Source organism: Oryctolagus cuniculus, chromosome X (genome assembly GCF_964237555.1).
Source record: "Oryctolagus cuniculus chromosome X, mOryCun1.1, whole genome shotgun sequence".
In the NCBI taxonomy this organism is placed as follows: Eukaryota; Metazoa; Chordata; class Mammalia; order Lagomorpha; family Leporidae; genus Oryctolagus; species Oryctolagus cuniculus.
Window position 1 is genome coordinate 5085894 of NC_091453.1, and position 18007 is coordinate 5103900.

Below are 18007 nucleotides of genomic sequence, written 5' to 3' on the forward strand. Positions count from 1 at the left end.
CCAAGACCGCGGTGAGACTTTCACTAAGAGGTTGTGAAAGGTACTGGGGTTTGACCACAATGAGATGGGAGGCAGAGGGGAGGGAGTAGAACATGCTGCCCTGCCCACCTGCCTCCGACACAGCCCAGTTCTTTGTCCTTTGCTCTAGCCTGATGAGGATGCCAATTATTTTTCCATTTCCTACTCTTTCAAAATTGATAAAACCGTCTACTGAAAGGCTGCCTTTGGACGCTCCGTGCTTGCAAATCTATGCTGAATCATATTGAAGTCACTGGATGTGCTCTTCACATTGAAACAATCTGTCCTGTTAGACTTGCTGGCATCGTGTGCAAGAGCAAGCGCAATAGCACTCGCAATGTGATCTGCGCTTCTCTATATCATTTAGAGTGACTGGGGGGGAGGGGAGTCTTCTCTCAGGACTGTAAGAGTTTTATCATGCGACCAGAAAGCTGCAGTCACTCTTGAGGGTTTTGGTTATTGGCAACTATCAATGTCTTCAGAAATAATTTAGAAACTGAACCCTCCAGCCTCATCCATTCTATTTATATTCACATTCAGAGTTTGTAGCTTTCACTTGCTTCAGAACAATTCTTACCATTGAGACTTGTAGTTTGAACCTCTTTTTGTCCCAAGGAGAAAAACAAGGTGAAAGTACAAGTCAAACCCAAACTTAACAAATTGGGCCAAATCTACGTTTAAATGTTTTCAAAATCTTGCCTGGAGTACCATTGGAGTAGGAAACAAAACCGACAGATGATTCATCTGCAAGAGAAAATGACAACAAAACATTAAAATAATAACAACATGGAGATAATTATTAAATTTTTAAGGAGTTAGAACTTTTGAGACAATTATGGAAAGAAGTAGAAACCATACTAGCAGATCCATCTGTAAGCCCCACAATCACTTTGTGAGCATGCATTTAAAAACAAATTACTTGGGGGGATTGGCGCTGTGGTGCAGTGGGTTAACGCCCTGGCCTGAAGCACCAGCATCCTATATGGGCACCAGTTCAAGACCCAGCTGCTCCACTTCCAATCCAGCTCTCTGCTATGGCCTGGGAAAGCAGTAGAAGATGGCCCAAGTCCTTGGGCCCCTGCACCCGCGTGGGGGAACTGGAAGCAGCTCCTAGCTCCTGGCTGTGAATTGGCATACCTCTGGCCATTGCAGCCAATTGGGGAGTGAACCGGCGGATGGAAGACTTCTCTCTCTCTGCCTCTTCTCTCTCTCTCTCTGCCTCTTCTCTCTCTCTCTCTGCCTCTTCTCTCTCTCTCTGCCTCTTCTCTCTCTCTCTCTGCCTCTTCTCTCTCTCTCTCTGCCTCTTCTCTCTCTCTCTCTGCCTCTTCTCTCTCTCTCTCTGCCTCTTCTCTCTCTCTCTCTGCCTCTTCTCTCTCTCTGCCTCTTCTCTGTCTCTCTCTCTGCCTCTTCTCTCTCTCTCTCTGCCTCTTCTCTGTCTCTCTCTCTGCCTCTTCTCTGTCTCTCTCTCTGCCTCTTCTCTCTCTTTCTCTGCCTCTTCTCTCTCTCTGCCTCTTCTCTGTCTCTCTCTCTGCCTCTTCTCTGTCTCTCTCTCTGCCTCTGCCTCTTCTCTCTCTCTGCCTCTGCCTCTTCTCTCTCTCTGCCTCTTTTCTCTCTCTCTGCCTCTTCTCTCTCTCTCTGCCTCTTCTCTCTCTCTCTCTGCCTCTTCTCTGTCTCTCTCTCTGCCTCTTCTCTCTCTCTGCCTCTTCTCTGTCTCTCTCTCTGCCTCTTCTCTGTCTCTCTCTCTGCCTCTTCTCTCTCTCTCTCTGCCTCTTCTCTCTCTCTCTGCCTCTTCTCTCTCTCTCTCTGCCTCTTCTCTCTCTCTCTCTGCCTCTTCTCTCTCTCTGCCTCTTCTCTGTCTCTCTCTCTGCCTCTTCTCTGTCTCTCTCTCTGCCTCTTCTCTCTCTCTGCCTCTTCTCTCTCTCTCTCTGCCTCTTCTCTCTCTGCCTCTTCTCTCTCTCTCTCTGCCTCTTCTCTCTCTCTCTCTGCCTCTTCTCTCTCTCTCTCTGCCTCTTCTCTCTCTCTCTCTGCCTCTTCTCTCTCTCTGCCTCTTCTCTGTCTCTCTCTCTGCCTCTTCTCTGTCTCTCTCTCTGCCTCTTCTCTCTCTCTCTCTGCCTCTTCTCTCTCTCTCTCTCTGCCTCTTCTCTGTCTCTCTCTGCCTCTTCTCTGTCTCTCTCTCTGCCTCTTCTCTGTCTCTCTCTCTGCCTCTTCTCTCTCTCTCTCTGCCTCTTCTCTCTCTCTCTCTGCCTCTTCTCTCTCTCTCTCTCTGCCTCTGCCTCTTCTCTCTCTCTGCCTCTGCCTCTTCTCTCTCTCTGCCTCTTCTCTGTCTCTCTCTCTGCCTCTTCTCTGTCTCTCTCTGCCTCTTCTCTCTCTCTCTCTGCCTCTTCTCTGTCTCTCTCTGCCTCTTCTCTGTCTCTCTCTGCCTCTTCTCTGTCTCTCTCTCTGCCTCTTCTCTCTCTCTCTCTGCCTCTTCTCTCTCTCTCTCTGCCTCTTCTCTCTCTCTCTCTGCCTCTTCTCTGTCTCTATCTCTGCCTCTTCTCTCTCTCTCTCTGCCTCTTCTCTCTCTCTCTCTGCCTCTTCTCTGTCTCTCTCTCTGCCTCTTCTCTGTCTCTCTCTCTGCCTCTTCTCTGTCTCTCTCTCTGCCTCTTCTCTCTCTCTCTCTGCCTCTTCTCTCTCTCTCTGCCTCTTCTCTCTCTCTCTGCCTCTTCTCTCTCTCTCTCTGCCTCTTCTCTCTCTCTCTCTGCCTCTTCTCTCTCTCTGCCTCTTCTCTGTCTCTCTCTGCCTCTTCTCTGTCTCTCTCTCTGCCTCTTCTCTGTCTCTCTCTCTGCCTCTTCTCTGTCTCTCTCTCTGCCTCTTCTCTCTCTCTCTCTGCCTCTTCTCTCTCTCTCTCTGCCTCTTCTCTGTCTCTCTCTCTGCCTCTGCCTCTTCTCTCTCTCTGCCTCTTCTCTCTCTCTGCCTCTTCTCTGTCTCTCTCTCTGCCTCTTCTCTCTCTCTCTCTGCCTCTTCTCTCTCTCTCTCTGCCTCTTCTCTCTCTCTCTCTCTGCCTCTTCTCTGTCTCTCTCTGCCTCTTCTCTGTCTCTCTCTCTGCCTCTTCTCTCTCTCTCTCTGCCTCTTCTCTCTCTCTCTCTCTGCCTCTTCTCTGTCTCTCTCTCTCTCTCTGCCTCTTCTCTCTCTCTCTCTGCCTCTTCTCTCTCTCTCTCTGCCTCTTCTCTGTCTCTCTCTCTGCCTCTTCTCTGTCTCTCTCTCTGCCTCTGCCTCTTCTCTCTCTCTGCCTCTGCCTCTTCTCTCTCTCTGCCTCTTCTCTGTCTCTATCTCTGCCTCTTCTCTGTCTCTCTCTGCCTCTTCTCTGTCTCTCTCTCTGCCTCTTCTCTCTCTCTCTGCCTCTTCTCTGTCTCTCTCTCTGCCTCTTCTCTGTCTCTGCCTCTTCTCTGTCTCTCTCTCTCTCTCTCTGCCTCTTCTCTGTCTCTCTCTCTGCCTCTTCTCTCTCTCTCTCTCTCTCTCTCTCTCTCTCTCTCTCTCTCTTTCTCTCTCTCTGCCTCTCCTCTCTGTGTAACTCTGAGTTTCACATAAATAAATAAATCTTTATAATAAAAATTACTTGGAAGGCAGAGGCCGCACCCATTCACTGGTTCACTGCCCAAATGCCTGCAAAGGTAAGGGCCAGACCAGGCAGGAGCCAGGAACACAATCCGGGTCTCCTGTGTGAGTGGCAAGGACCCGAGTACTTGGGCCATCATTGCTATCTCCCTTGGCAGGAATCTGGAATTGGCAGCCAGAGTTGCAAATCAAACCCAGGCACTCCAACGTGGGATGTGGGCATCTTAACCACTGGAACAGATGCCTGCCCCCCAGGGCAGTGAGTACACATGGAATTGGAATTGCAGAGGAAGGGGCCTGAAACCTACGATCACAAAGTCTATGCATGGAATCTTATGGAAATGAGTTTTAGAAGCACACCAAAATACAAGAAATGCTTCTTTCAAGATTTTTAAGAGTTCTAGGAAACATTTTAAATAACTGCTTGAACCATAGAGATGAAATATATTGGTACACTGGCTCCATTCTGTTCGAATGATGCCTACTTCTTCCAAGTGAACTTGGGATTTTAAAAAAAAGTTTCTGCCACTCAATACTATCCTATTGAACACAATTTCCTGGTAAGTTATTTTAAAATATGGCTGCTATTAAGACAATCAAGCTATAAATTTCCAGGGGAATAACTCCATTTATATTCAGAGATCAATCTGCTACACACACTATGTATACTGAAGTATTAAAGATCCAATGGCCTGACCTCATCACGAGAAAAGCCAACAAATATTTGACAACTCAAATGAGTTTTATACCAAGGATCCTGGTTTTCAGTCTGGAGGGACAAAATCTGGGTGTGTCTGGGCACTTGGCTGGCCTGTTTGAGACTGCTCATGCGTTGCCTGGAATGCGCACACACACCCTGTCCCACATTATTGCTTCCATATTTTGTCACTTCATGATTTTTTTTTTTTAATTACCAAAGGTATGTCTTGGGAAAGACAATTTCCGAAGAGCAAGACTCACAGTATGGATATGGAATACTTTGCTCTTGCACAGAACAAAATAATTGATTTAAAGTTTTTAAGTGAATGACCATTAACGCTCCCAAATGTTGATGCCTGGAGACATCAGGCAAAGAAAGAGGCCGGTGGCACATCTACCCATGTATCCCTCGGTGCTACCCCTGGCTCTTGAACTCCGGCTTCAGCAGCTCTCCTCTGGGACAGCCACAACCCAGGCTGTAACTAGCTCTGCTGGGTTCCCTAAGGCCCCATTCTCCACTGCAGGCAAGCACAATTTTGCAGGCACCACCATAGTTAAGTTTGCTGGAGGCTATTCTACCAGAAGCAAACTACGTGTTCACTGCAGTCTGGAACGTAACGACCAGAGAGCAAACTGGCCCAGGGAAAGATGAGCTTGGCTCTGGAGGCCCGCAGGCCTGGTTCTGATCTTTGCCTCATGACTCAATAACTCACAGTAATGACAGTTATTATTTATTGAGGCTTGACTGTGTTAGGCAATGTGTTACAGTTCATCTTCACAAGTACCCTACAAGGCAGGTACCATGGTTGTTCCCAATTGACACCTCAGGGAAGTGAGGCACTCGCCCATCATTGTGCAGCTAGCAGTGAGGTGAAGAGGGGTGGTCAGAGTAAAACTCCAAATAATCTGGCTCTAGACACTGTGCCAACACGAGCCTCAGCTGCCTCCCCTGTGACATGAACATGACAGTTCTCACGCTGCAAGACTGAGAATGAGCAGTGTGCGTGAGGAGTAACAACGATTATTATCAAATTGTTGGAAATAAACGAATCAATACTACTAGAAGCTCATTTTCACACAGCAAAGGATAGAATGGAAGCTGACTCACTTGTTACCATAAAAGTCTGTTCTGGAACCTAGGGCACAGCAGAAACAAGACACAAGTCGGACAGGCCACATGCTGCTGCCTTCATGGGACATGGCGCTGGAAGCTGATCTTGGGAAAGTATCCCCACTGCCCAAGGCTTCACGCTCTCCTCAGCTAAAGGCTGACGCGAGGCCACTGTCCCCTAGGGCGCCATTCCAGCTAGCAGTCTCGAATCCTGGTTCAGTTCCTGGTCCCCGCCGATCTAGGCTCCAGTTCATTTGTCCTCGCCTTACTCGACTTACAGCACTAGTGAACGCTGAGCCCTTTGAAGCCTTTTGGAAAAACACTCCCTCGGCAGGGAAATGGAGGAACTTTACGAGAACATCGCATCCCTCAAGTACAAGAACATCTGGCACGTTTGCGTTCTTGCCTCTCTGTGGGAGACGTGTGAACTTCGGCACCAAAAATAATGGAAGAATGTAAGCGGCCGCCATAAGGAAAACCAGTTTCTTCCAGTGACTCCCTCTCCAGCTTTGCCCAGGAAAATGGAAGGACTACTAGGTCTGTCCTCTTGGCTACGTTTGCTACTGATTTCTCGGGTGTAGACTGCATGACATAATTAAGCTTCTTAGAGGAAAACCCAGTTTGCTGTGTCTGACTCCATGCCACATTTGTGTGAATTTTTAAAATATTTTTCCTGAAATTCCCCGAAGTCATTTTAAAAAAGTCTTACCAGGTGGCAATAACAGACTGGAATTATCAGCGTTTTCTGTTGAGGAAAAAGGTGATTTAGATTAGTTTAGTTCATGTACCGGTTTGCATATTAGCATCTTCGATAAGAGTGAATGTAAAAGGAGTTGCAAGTAGCTACCGAGAGAGGGCAGCATGTTGCTTTACTATTTTTCACCAGCCTGATCAGTCCTTCTTTTCAGGTCTCTACGAAGACAGACCTCTGGTGAAGCATCCTGCAGGTTTTGCTATATAATGGTTAGTTCATTTCAAACTAAGAATGATGACTAAGAACTTCAGACGTTGGCCAATACTCACTAAAATGTGTAAATTTCCACCAACTGTGCTGCTTTTTAGCACGGACTTTAACTCCTAAGAAGTTAAATAGGTATAATAGGTATAAACTAGATGAGTGGGCTTGGGGTGTAAAAACTACAAGAGCTACCGAGTTTCATTTTGGGAAGAGGTTCAGATCCAGTTCTTTTTTTTTCCTGTGTGAAAAAATAATACAGGCTTATTAGAAAGGCTTTGGAAATTACAGATAAAATGAAGAAAATAAAAACCACTGATAATTTTACCACCCAGGGATAAATGATATTAACATTGTAGCTTATATTTTCTGTATGTCTACATATGTAAATAGATATATGCATGCATGTGTGCATTCGTATGTATAAAAAGGATTGTATCACAAAAATATTTACAACTTGATTTTTCTAATATCATTATTATATTATATTATATACCATTTGTGATGGATGCCCAGTAGTTAACTGACTGCTTGTATCAGTTATCCATATAACAAGTTACCTTTTAATGGGTATTTTGGTTTGTACCGTTTTTCATGATTATGAACAACACTGCAGTAAATCCTTTTGGTTAAATTTTTGCACACATACTTGGTGGTTTCTTTTAGAAATTTCAGGAATTTGGATTGTCAAAATGCCCCACAGAAAACCTGAACCATTTATACTTCTATCTGCTGCATATGAAAATGTTACTTCCCCAAACCCTCACCAACATCGGGTGTTATCTCATAAATTAAATGTTTCCAATGAATCTTAATGAAGAATGAGATGGAAGAGGGAGTAGGAGGTGGGATGGAAGTGGGGGTGGGAGGGCGGGTATGGGGGGAAGAACCACTATATTCCAAAAAGCTGTAGCTATGAAATTTATATTAATGCTTTCAAAAGTTTTCTCAGAATAATATTCAGTGTCGTCCTTATATATAAGGGATCTTCAAAAAGTTAATGGAAAATGTATTATGAAAAAACTACATAGACTTCAGTTTTTACACCAAAATTTATCTTTTAATGTTTTAATGTACAGTCAGTAGGAAAGAATAAATATGGAAACTAAAAATTGCAGAATGAACACACCTGGTGGCCTCTCGAGCCCATTTTCCTGAAGTGACAGTAGATAACTGGTCATTTCTGGATAATTAGTCACAGTTCTGCTTGAAAGCTGGGCCAAATGAGTGCTCAGCTTCCCCAGTCACCCTGCAGCCAGCAAGGCAAGCGTAGGCAGAGTGGTTTGCCTTGATGCCCTCACTTAGCTGAAATTATCTGCCCTCAGTCTCTGTTCTTCAATATATCCCTTACAATACTCTAATGTTCTACCAATTGAAGAGTTTGTTGAGTCACCTTTCCAAGCATTAACTTCAAAAGTACTCTGGGGAGCACTAAGGGGCAATCAGACATTCACACTTTAGTGTGAGTTAACATACATTGGCTAAATTCTTCTGATCATCTAGCGACAACTTAACACACAGGCAATGTAGAAGAACACTGGGGAAGAGTCAACATTCAACACGGGCTCCTCTGAGCACACTTTTTGCTCATGTAGGCAGCTGAAGGTGGAGTTGGGCAGGTGCATGACAAAGGCAAGGAGCAGGGTGAAGGCACTGGGCAAAAGTTGAGTTCCACAGAAGAGGGAGGCAGCGTGACATTGGGAGGGCAACAGAGGCGTGCTTTGCCATTTGTCCCAGTGGCTGACCAGCATCAGCAGAGACAGCCCAAGTCCTTGGGCCCCTGCATGCATGTGGAAAACCTGGATAGAGTTTGTGCTCCTAGCTTCAGCCTGGCCCAGACCTGGCTGTTGCAGCCATTTGACAAGCTGTGAATGGAAGATGTCTCTCCCACCTCTCCCCTCCCCCCACTTTGAATAAATGAGTTAATCTTAGAGATTTAACCAGTCAACTCAAAAAATTTTCAATCAGTCAAGACTGAGTCAGGAGCCTACAACAGGTAGTTCACGAGCAGAAATTTAACACAGGGAGTGGTGCCAAAGTGAAAGGCTGGAGCAATGGAGAGGCCAGCAACAGTAAAAAGGTGCTGCTGCATGAGCAAGGGAGGCGGGAGGCATAACCGAGTGCCAGGAGCAGCCACAGCACCGGAGCTGAGACCACGAGGGGGTCTGCCCAGTGAGACTGGAGTCATGGAGGAGCCACAGTCCCTCGTGGAGATGCCAGCCAAAACCTGCTCTCCGCTCTCCTGCTGCTGCTGCCCACTGGCCACATCTGGCTGGAAGCCATTTGGCAAGGGGATGTGAAATATACTGCAAGGGGTCAGGTCTCTGTGCCACAAAGCAAAGGAAGGGAAGGATGAGGGATGGATTTGAAAGTCACACGACAAAATGGCCTACACTGTGTCGACAAATCCTCTCAGGACTGCTGTCACTCGGAATCCCAGTGTGGAGGAGCATTCTAACCACCAAGCACAGCAAACACTGGACTAGACAGCTCTTACAAGGATCTGCGCGAATGTCTGCCCCAACTCAAATTGAAAACGACATGGAAAATGGCCATCGTGAATCCTCATGGCCTTCAAGGCCTCCAACGGTGATGTCAGTAATACACCCCTGCTCACTGTTCGTTTCTTACTGATGCCCTTGCTGCTTAGGATTGCCTCCCAGATAAACCACCTGCACTCAAGCCAAGGAAGAGCACGTCTGGGTGTTCCTGAAGGCTTCCTTTTTCTCCACACCATTTGACACTGCAGTAGGTGCGAAACCTTCAAATGGAGAGATGGTTGTCTTGCAGCTGTGACGGGTAATACTAACAAGAAGTGGCCTGTAACACAGCCACACTTAAGTAAAGACTTCATCTTTTAGGAGTAGATGTAAAGAGGATACGATGAACTGACCCATGGGTGAATATCTGAGACCCAACTGACACTTGTAATCTGGGGGCAGTCCTCCTCTGGATTGAGTCACTGCCCCATAGCAAGATGGTTAAAAACAAGCTGCCACGCCTGGGCACTCTTATATGGGAGCCCCAAGCAAAACAATAATTTTGTTGTTATTATATTGGCTCTTCAGGACTTAGGACAACGGCCACTCTTCCAGGAAGAAGCATTTTCAGTTTTAACTACAGAACCAAAAGAGAAAAGTGACTGAAAACATTGCTAATTCGGCACATCCGAGACGTGTTTACTTGAGCTGTAACTGTCTTGCTTCACACTGCTCAATAAGTTCGCTTACATAATGTCATTTTTAAAAGATTAATACTGACATCACTAAAGAAAACTTGAGCTCTTAGCTGATGGAACTTGGAAAATGGCAAATGATCAGCAGTTCGAGGGGGACTTTGGCCAGAATGGGAAGGTGCAATGTGTTCTTGGTCCCTGAACCCCTGACTCCTGCTCTTCCCGCACCTGTGCATGGTATCGCTCGCCAACCCCCTTGGCCCTTGTCTCTCCAGATCAGGGGTTTATGGATCGCTCTTCCCCCTGCCCCCGCAGGGTCCATGAGGTGCATTTTCGATGTCCATAAACTCCCTGAAAGAAAATGCAAATTGGTGTGCAGTTTAGATGCTTGGGAGTAGAGTGGCAAAGGGGAGTCTACTGTTCATTACCAAGCACCTTTGTGCTATTGCGAAGACCAGGCACTGTAGAAATCATAACTCACTCAGTGCTCCTGACAACTTCTAAGGTAAGTAGCCCCATTTTACATAAGAGGAAACTGAGGCACAGAGCAATCAAATCACTTACAAGACGACTGAGGAAAGAGCACAACGAGGATGTGAGCCGGGCTCTGTAGCCCCACTGCACTGGGCTGTTTCTCATCTTGGGCTGTGCTCTAAAACAAGGAGCCCCCAGACCTACTGGCTGTCGCCTCTGCCAGGAGGGATGTACCCTTTAGGAGGCAGTGAGATAACTTCTGACAGGCGAGGCGTCGTGGACCACCGTCGCCCCTTCCCAGTGTCCCTGAGACCAGACACACAGCCAGTCCTCTCTGGGCCGCTGGGCGAGGCCCGCGCTGGTGTAGAATCTCGGCTGTGCTCTTCCTTTCAGGAAGCCAGCCACGATCTGTGTTCAGAACGATGGTAGCTTCTGGAACTACTTCAGTCTGAAGCCCTGTAAATGTTGCTGGCGGGACTGGCTTTTATGGAGCATTCACAACACGGGCGTCCCATCCCTGCTCCTTGGTGGAATCACCCCACCGTTCGTAGGGAGCAGATGGCTCTCCACCCCGTGTTCCCTCAGTCAGCCGTCCCGGCCTCCCTGCTGTTCCCCCAGCACACCAGCCTAGTCCCATATCAGGGCCTTAGCACTTGCTGCTCCTTCTGCCTGAAACCCTTTCCCCCCAGGGAGCTCCTGGGCTTGCCCTGGTGCTGCCTTTAAATTTTGCTGTGAACTGAGGAGGGAAATCTGAGAAAGCCAGAGAGCCAACCACTACAGTAGACTGGGCACGACACAATGAAGACTTGAACCCAAACTTGGGAAGCTGGCATGTAAAGAGATGTTCCATTGATGGACGTGGGAGTGAAGGGTGTATGTTTCTCACTGGGGTGTGAGGGGCAAGCAAGAGTCAGCCTGCCAACAGCTCATGTCTTGAATCCCTCAAGAAGGCAGTGTGGAAGGTATGTTGAGAGCCTAGATTCCCAAAGACCAGGATGGTCCAGGTCCAAATCTTGCCTCTGTCACTTGTTAACTCCATCACTTTGACAAGTTACTTAACCCATCTGCACTTCCATTTCCCACCTGTAAAATTAGGCCAGAAATGAATCGGACTAGGGCTTATTTCACAGGTACTACCGCTGCAGTACCGAAGAATATGCAGTAAGCACTGCTCATCTCAGTAACTGATAGAACCATGCTTCCTCTAGTCCTCATTCTCCCAGTGACTCATCTAAAAATGATTTCTCTCTTCTACGTATAAGGCTTCCACTTCCACTTTTCTCTTTATGCTACTTGCTTCCAATTTTCAAAATGCACTTGGGATCACTTTAGAAACATGGAAGAAGGAAGGCTTCAAAAGATCTGATAACCATACCCTCTATTTCACAAATTTTTATACAAAGTCACGACAGGTGAACTTTCAAGGAAGAAAATGGAAGGCACAGCTAATTATAATGTTATTAGGTTGTCTACGTGTGGGATGTACAGTCTCCCTAGGGGTTATATAGGCTACTTCTAAAACCTAACATCAAGGTTTCTCTGATTATAAGTCATACTGTGAGCTTATGTGGAGAAAATTCTAAACCACAGAAGAATATGAAGAAAAACTAAATACAGTCTTACCACTCAAAGATAATGTTAGCTGGCTGTAGAGATCTTCGGAATATCTTTGGGCCAGCTGCAGAACTGAGCCAATGAAACAGAGCCTTGGGACACGTTCACATCATATTTTCCTTAGAAGAATTAATATGGGGCAGGCGTCTGGCACAGTGCTTAAGAAGCCACTTGGGACTCCCGCATCCCATATCAGAGTGCCTGGGTTTGAATCTCAGCTCCACTTCTGATTCCAGCTTCCTGTTCATGTACAGCAGCAGATGATAGCTCAAGTACTTGCATCCCTGACACCCACCGGGGAGATCCAGATTGGGTTTGGGGCTCCTGGCTTTGTCCTGGCCCAGCTTTGACTGTTAAGGGCATTTGTGGAATAAACCAGGGGATGGAAGATCGATCGCTCGCTCTCTCTTTCAAATAAATTAAAATAATAAACTGAAGCACATTAGTGAAACACCTTAAGGTCATCAGTAAGATTTGATTCCAAAAAGTGTAGAGTCTACAGTCTTAACCTTAGGCCATCCCATGAAGGTCACAGTGCCCTGGCTTGGCACAATGGGCCTAGGTGGCTCTGGTGGAATCTCCTGCCCTTGAATGACAACAATGGGCTCCCCCAGCTCTCTTAGATTGTATGTGCTTCAGTTTTTATACCACCTTAAGAAAGGATGCCTCCCTTGCCTCTCTCTACCTGATCTTCCAATGGTAGAATGATATGTAGCAAACAAGCCTCGTGAGAAAGGTCACGGTCAAATGTATTAGTTAAGGAAAAGTGAGCTGCCATTAAGCATAAACCCTGAAATCTCAAGGGCTTTAAAATGGGTTATTGGGGCCTGTGCTGTGGCACAGCAGGTTAAGCTACTACCTATAGTGCTGGCATCCCATATGAGTGCTGGTTTGAGTCCTGGCTGCTCCACTTCCAATCCAGCTCTCTGCTATGGCCTGGGAAAGCAAGAGAAGACTGACTCAAGTGCTTGGGCCTCTGCACTCCATGTAGGAGACCAGGATGGAGTTCTAGGTTCCTGGCTTCAGGCTTCAGCCATCTGGAAACTGAACCAGTGGATGAAAGATTCTCTCTTCCCCCCACCCTGTGTGTGTGTGTGTGTGTGTGTGTGTGTGTGTTGATCTTTCCCACTCTCTGTAGTGCTACATTTCAAATAAATTTTTAAAAGTATTTTCTGCATATGAATGCCCAATTGGCAGCCTGTCATGGAGGACTGAGCTGGGGGGCAGGGGGAGGAGTGTCTTTCAGGGAGCCAGGTTGACAGAGGCACTGTGGTCTTCAACTTGAAAATTCCAAGTTTGCTCTAGAAAGCAACGGGCAGCAGGCAAAGAGAAAGGGGAATCCGGTGGGATATTGGTCATAGTGTGGCCTAGAAGTGGCACACATCCCTCTGCCCACATCCATTGGGCAGAACTTGGTCACATGGCCACTTCTAATTACAGGGGTGGCTGAGAAATGTAGTCTAGCTGTGAGCCAACGGGGAGAAAAAGTAAAAGCTTTGGTGCTAAGCCAGCCACGGTCTGCCACGTCAGATTTAATTAGAGTGCCATGAAGTTAAACTAACAATGGGACAAGATCAATGCCCAAATCATTCTCTACACCCACTTTCTCTCTTGTTCTTTGTCATATCGACAAGGTCAAGAGTCCGGGGATCAACATGCACCAGGGGAGGAGCCCTTGCCATCCGGGGACTGAATGTGAATCTCCTTTGCTCCCTGCAAGCACCCAGATCGTGGTTCTTCCAGGACCCCAAGACTTGGACTCCCATTTGACAAACCAGTTCCGTAAACAATGATGTACTAGTAAAAACCACTGTGAGAAGTTGGAATTATGGTGGGCTGCATGGAAAGCCCACCTAGTTGGAAAAGTCCTATTTTTGAGTTGGCTCTGTTTTGAAGCCACATCAACCAGTAACTTTTGCTGTGGTACTTCTGGATAGAAGATCCTTAGCAGGTTCCCGGGCCTCTAGATTGTTGGTGGTTCTTATTCTAATGCTTCTCCTTACATATCTTCTTTGGCTTGTCATGAACTTTGAAAGTATGATCTAGGATTCCTTTTAACAATCTGGCACTCTGACATGATAATCTTCTCCATTAGAATAAAATACCTTTGTCCACTTCTTTCTAGTGGATGAATGAATATGCCTGCTAATCAAGCCTTAAGTTTGAAATTTGATTAAAAAGACTGAGCTCCGCACAGAGACTGACTTCATTTCAGATTCTGGCTCTGTCTCGAGTAAGTGTGGAACATTTCTCTATTTCCTTATCTGTAAAATAGGGTTGATTACTTTGAATAAAATTATACTTATCTGTCACTTTATCATAGTTCAACAATATAAGTATTATGAATGCAGACTATATCATTCTGTATCCTTGGAAGAAGTTTACATTTATGTAATAAAGTATTTTTTCTTTAATGCAAATAATAGCAATTTGTAGAGGGCATTGAAAAAAACTTGAAGATGGTTTTGTCCAATGATTTGCATGTATGCGATTTCCCTTCTAACTATAAAAACATTCTTACATACACCAGTGCTTAATTTGAGAGTATTTATTAGAAGCCCATATTTGTCTAATTCAAGTTCCCATAGTTTGGGATCATGGGAGCACCTCCTAGACAGATCACAGGGCTCCATCCCTTTGTTTTACACATCAGGAAACTGAAGCTCATAGAAATCTGTTTCAGAGGTGAAGGAGACTGGAAGATGACCTAGTGCAATATGGTAAGCTCTGCAAAGTCCGTCACGTACACTGTAGTTTCATCATTTCCACAATGCTTATTTACCCACAATAGGCTGCATAAGAAAATTAGAGTGTGATGTCTGCTTTGTTTGGAATTATATCCGCACTGGTTTTCTACTGCTGATTACAAATACTGGATACCGTCATACATCTTTGCTCAACACAAGCATGGGAAAGAAAACCTTAAATTCTTTAAAAGACAGCATCTTTTGGGAGTTGGAATTTGCTAGAAGAAAAGAATTATAAAACTGGCCATGGGTGGGGAAAGACCATATACCCAAATAGTCCAAGCACCTGAGTCCACAAGTGAGGAAACATGAAGTCATTTGCCCAAAGTTTATTGTCTTACGCTAACTCCTGAAGGCCTACTGTGTGCCAGGCACTTAGCAGGGAATAAGAATTCACATTCTAGTTGATATTATGCAACCCACTTGAAAGTTTAAAAATTCCACTTTGAAAATATCCTGTAACTGGAAATTCCTCACTAATTCAAAGTGATCTCCTCCTGCCTATACACCAAGGCCTCGATTTTGTTCGACTTAACTGTAGATCCATGTCAGTGCCATAATCAATCTTTTAAGAGCAAGGCAAAAATGTCTAGGGAGTTGAAACACAGCTGTGTGTTCAATTAATTACAAACAATTTTAATTCACTTATTAAAGCAAGATTATTACCCCTTTTAACACATTAACAATTAAAAGTTAACAATTAAATTCTATACTAAGTTCTATAACAGCATGGGAGGAACTTTAACTTTACATTTTGTGCATTCTCAAAAGCAGAGAGAATGGTATAGGTAAAATAGAGGGAGTTCAAGACTAACAATTGCCACAAATATCATTGTAAACACATCTGTAACTTATGTTGATAGTTATTAAAATTATTTACTTGACAGGCAGACTGGCAGACAATGAGACAGGTTCTATCCCCTGGTTTATTCTCCAGTGCCTGCAAGAACCAGGACTGGACCAGGCTGAAGCTAGGAGCCAGGGACACTATCCAAGTCTCCCACGTGGGTGGCAGGAACCCAAGAACTTAGGCCACCTTGATGGTTTTTAATAGTACTGTGATCTTATAAATATCAGATGTCTTGGCAAGATCAATGTTACTTCTCAAAAGATGCACCTATTCTCAAGGTATGTTTCAACAGCATGGTCTCTTGGAACCTCAACTTGACCCTGATAGACTAAATCAGTGGAACTGTTGCTTTGATTTCTCATACTTCTCTTAATCTTTTATCCAGTGCTTTGGGGGTACAAACCATCCCAGGATAAATGAATCATGGCAAAGTTGTGTAAAAACCATTTTCGAGTGCTTCAGTGACTAAACACTAGGGAAGTGGTTAAGAACACAAATTCTAGAATCCCACCACCTCCACTTTCCAGCTGTGTGAACTTGGAAGTGATTCAAACTGTCCAAGCCAAAAATAAGCACTTTGCAGGCTGGTATAGAGAGTTCTGGAAAGCTGCTTGCTGGATCTTGGCACTGTTCCTCGCTGGGTAACCTAGAAAGTTACTGCGTTGCTTTGAGCTTCAGTCATTTACCCCATCAGCAAAGTGAGGAGAACACTGACTTCTCTGCCTATGTCCAGGGAACAGACCTCCAGAAATGTCCAGTTGTGTTGCTGCTGCTGTTGTCAGTACTTAATGCCATGAGCTGCTGCTTACTGGGTCCTACCAAGAAACACTGAGGGTTTGCAGTGGAGAATCGGGCAAGGGTAGCACTGGCAACTTGGGCTTTTACTAATCAGCAAGAGCTGCTGTGGGGGCACATACCAATTTTGAATTCAAGGGATTTACTGGCATCATTATTGCTTTAGCATCCTTTGAAATTGCCTCCCATAGAAAACATAGTGTGAAAAAAATAGGACTTTGAAATTGTTTCCAATTTCACATTAGGAACTTTAACTAGGAGAACAGGCTTAAAATGGGATCGCAGAGCTGAGTGGTTCTTAGTCCTGCTAAAATCACTTGGGTCACTTGGAAGAATACTGATACCCTGGCTGCACCCCCAGAAAAATGCCATCAAAATCCCTGGGGGTGGGTCACAGACCTCAGGTCTCCTTGAAGCCCTTGGGTGATTCTAATGTACAGCCAAACTTGAGAACCTGGCATAGGTAATGAACACCTGAGACATCACACAAGAATATTCAGAATGACACTATGTCCAAGGAAGGCCCCAAGGATATCCCCAGTATCCTAGGACAATGACTTCAGAATCTGAAGACTGTCCCTACTGAGGGGTTGGACTTGCAGACTAGAATGGAATCTTAATTAGTGCAGCCCCTTCATCCTATGGACAAAGGGCAATGTATTCTTCAAGGCTAATTCTAGCCAAAGGACAGCCACCTCACTGAAGTCTTTGCAAAGGCCTGGGGCAACAGTCTGTTGTACCAGGACTCACTGGGTTCAGATGTGGATAATGCTGGGGATATAAGCTGAAGAGAGGCCCATGAAAACCAATCAACTACAGTTAGTAGAGTACTTACTGTGTGCTAGACATTATGTTTGATACAGAGAGAGCCTCCACCCCAGAGGTAGAGGAAAGGGATCCTTAAGGCCCCTTTGTCTCCTTTGCTCTAAAATGACCTCTGGTTAACTCAATGCCTTTCGAATAAATGTGCAATATTTGTTTTCCCTCTTCCTTATAGTCAAGATGGCGTTTGGGCTGGGAATGGGGTACTAGCAACCTTCTGGCAGGAGGGAGAAGGGGCATAGGTCTGTGAGCTCACCTAGCGCTGTGGCCTGGGTTTGCAGTGGCCTTGGCAGAAACCTTGCTCACCCTGCAGGGTTCCTGAGTATCCAACCAGCAATCACCGCTGAAGGCTGTACCCAGAAGGACCCATGTTCTATTGTCTTAGAATCCCGCTCAGACCTGGGGGTGTGTCTCTCGCTGATGCAGCTCCTTTCACGCTCCATTGAGGGTCCATCATATCTTTCGAGTGGCCTCTGGTCTAGCTTGTCATACCATATTCTTTGCAGCTCTGTCCCCACCCCGGCCACCTAGTACTAGGAAACTTTAGAATCCCTACCCTGTCACATGAGAGGTGAGAGAGACTTGGCAGAGACACCACCTCCAGCCTTCTCTGCCCAAACAGTTTCACCCTTTCGCATCTCTACAATTGCCCTATGTTGGTATACAGGTCCCCTGTGAGGAGGAGTCCCTACCAAGGGTTCCAAGCGGAAAAGTAGGGCACAAAGTCCTCTGCTTTTAGTGCCCCCCTCCCTATCTAGAGAATAACTCATCACCATGTCCACCCGCCAGGAAAAGAGTCGGCACCCAACAGTAGCATCCTCATGCTTCTATGTGGGGAGTAGGATTCAGGAGGGCCGGGACATTGGCCAAGCATCCGATCAATGTCAAAGTATTTATAACATCATTTCTACAGATAGAGGATTGAAAGCAAAGAAGATGACCAGCACCGGGTTTAGTATTGTAGGACAAAGTGTAACAAGACAGGTTTTCCATCTCTCAGGAGCATACAGCCTATCTCTTGCAGCTCTAATGTCTTCTGCACAAGGAGGAACAAAGACTCGGATGAACAAAGAATGAGAGGGTAGCAGGAAATAAGGCAGCGAGGGCTTGGAGCAGGGGAATTGTAAAGGGACTTGTCACTGAAAATGCCTGC

The 18007-nt window shown here is 45.8% G+C and overlaps 1 protein-coding gene across 17 annotated transcripts in view; it reads right to left on the minus strand.

Moving 5' to 3' along the window:
- The window catches only part of ADGRG2 (adhesion G protein-coupled receptor G2), a 102138-nt gene that overhangs the window by 37212 nt on the left and 46919 nt on the right, over window positions 1-18007 (minus strand). For 8 of the 17 annotated variants that reach the window (XM_051826977.2, XM_051826972.2, XM_051826982.2 and 5 more), the window contains 3 exons: window positions 6132-6167; window positions 727-762; window positions 596-619 (listed from right to left, as the gene is read on the minus strand). In XM_051826977.2, the coding sequence (XP_051682937.2) occupies window positions 596-619; window positions 727-762; window positions 6132-6167 (96 nt within the window). Of the gene's footprint in view, window positions 1-595; window positions 620-717; window positions 763-6131; window positions 6168-18007 lie in introns of all 17 variants that reach the window. The other 9 variants (XM_051826983.2, XM_051826979.2, XM_051826986.2 and 6 more) reach the window with 2 other exon arrangements.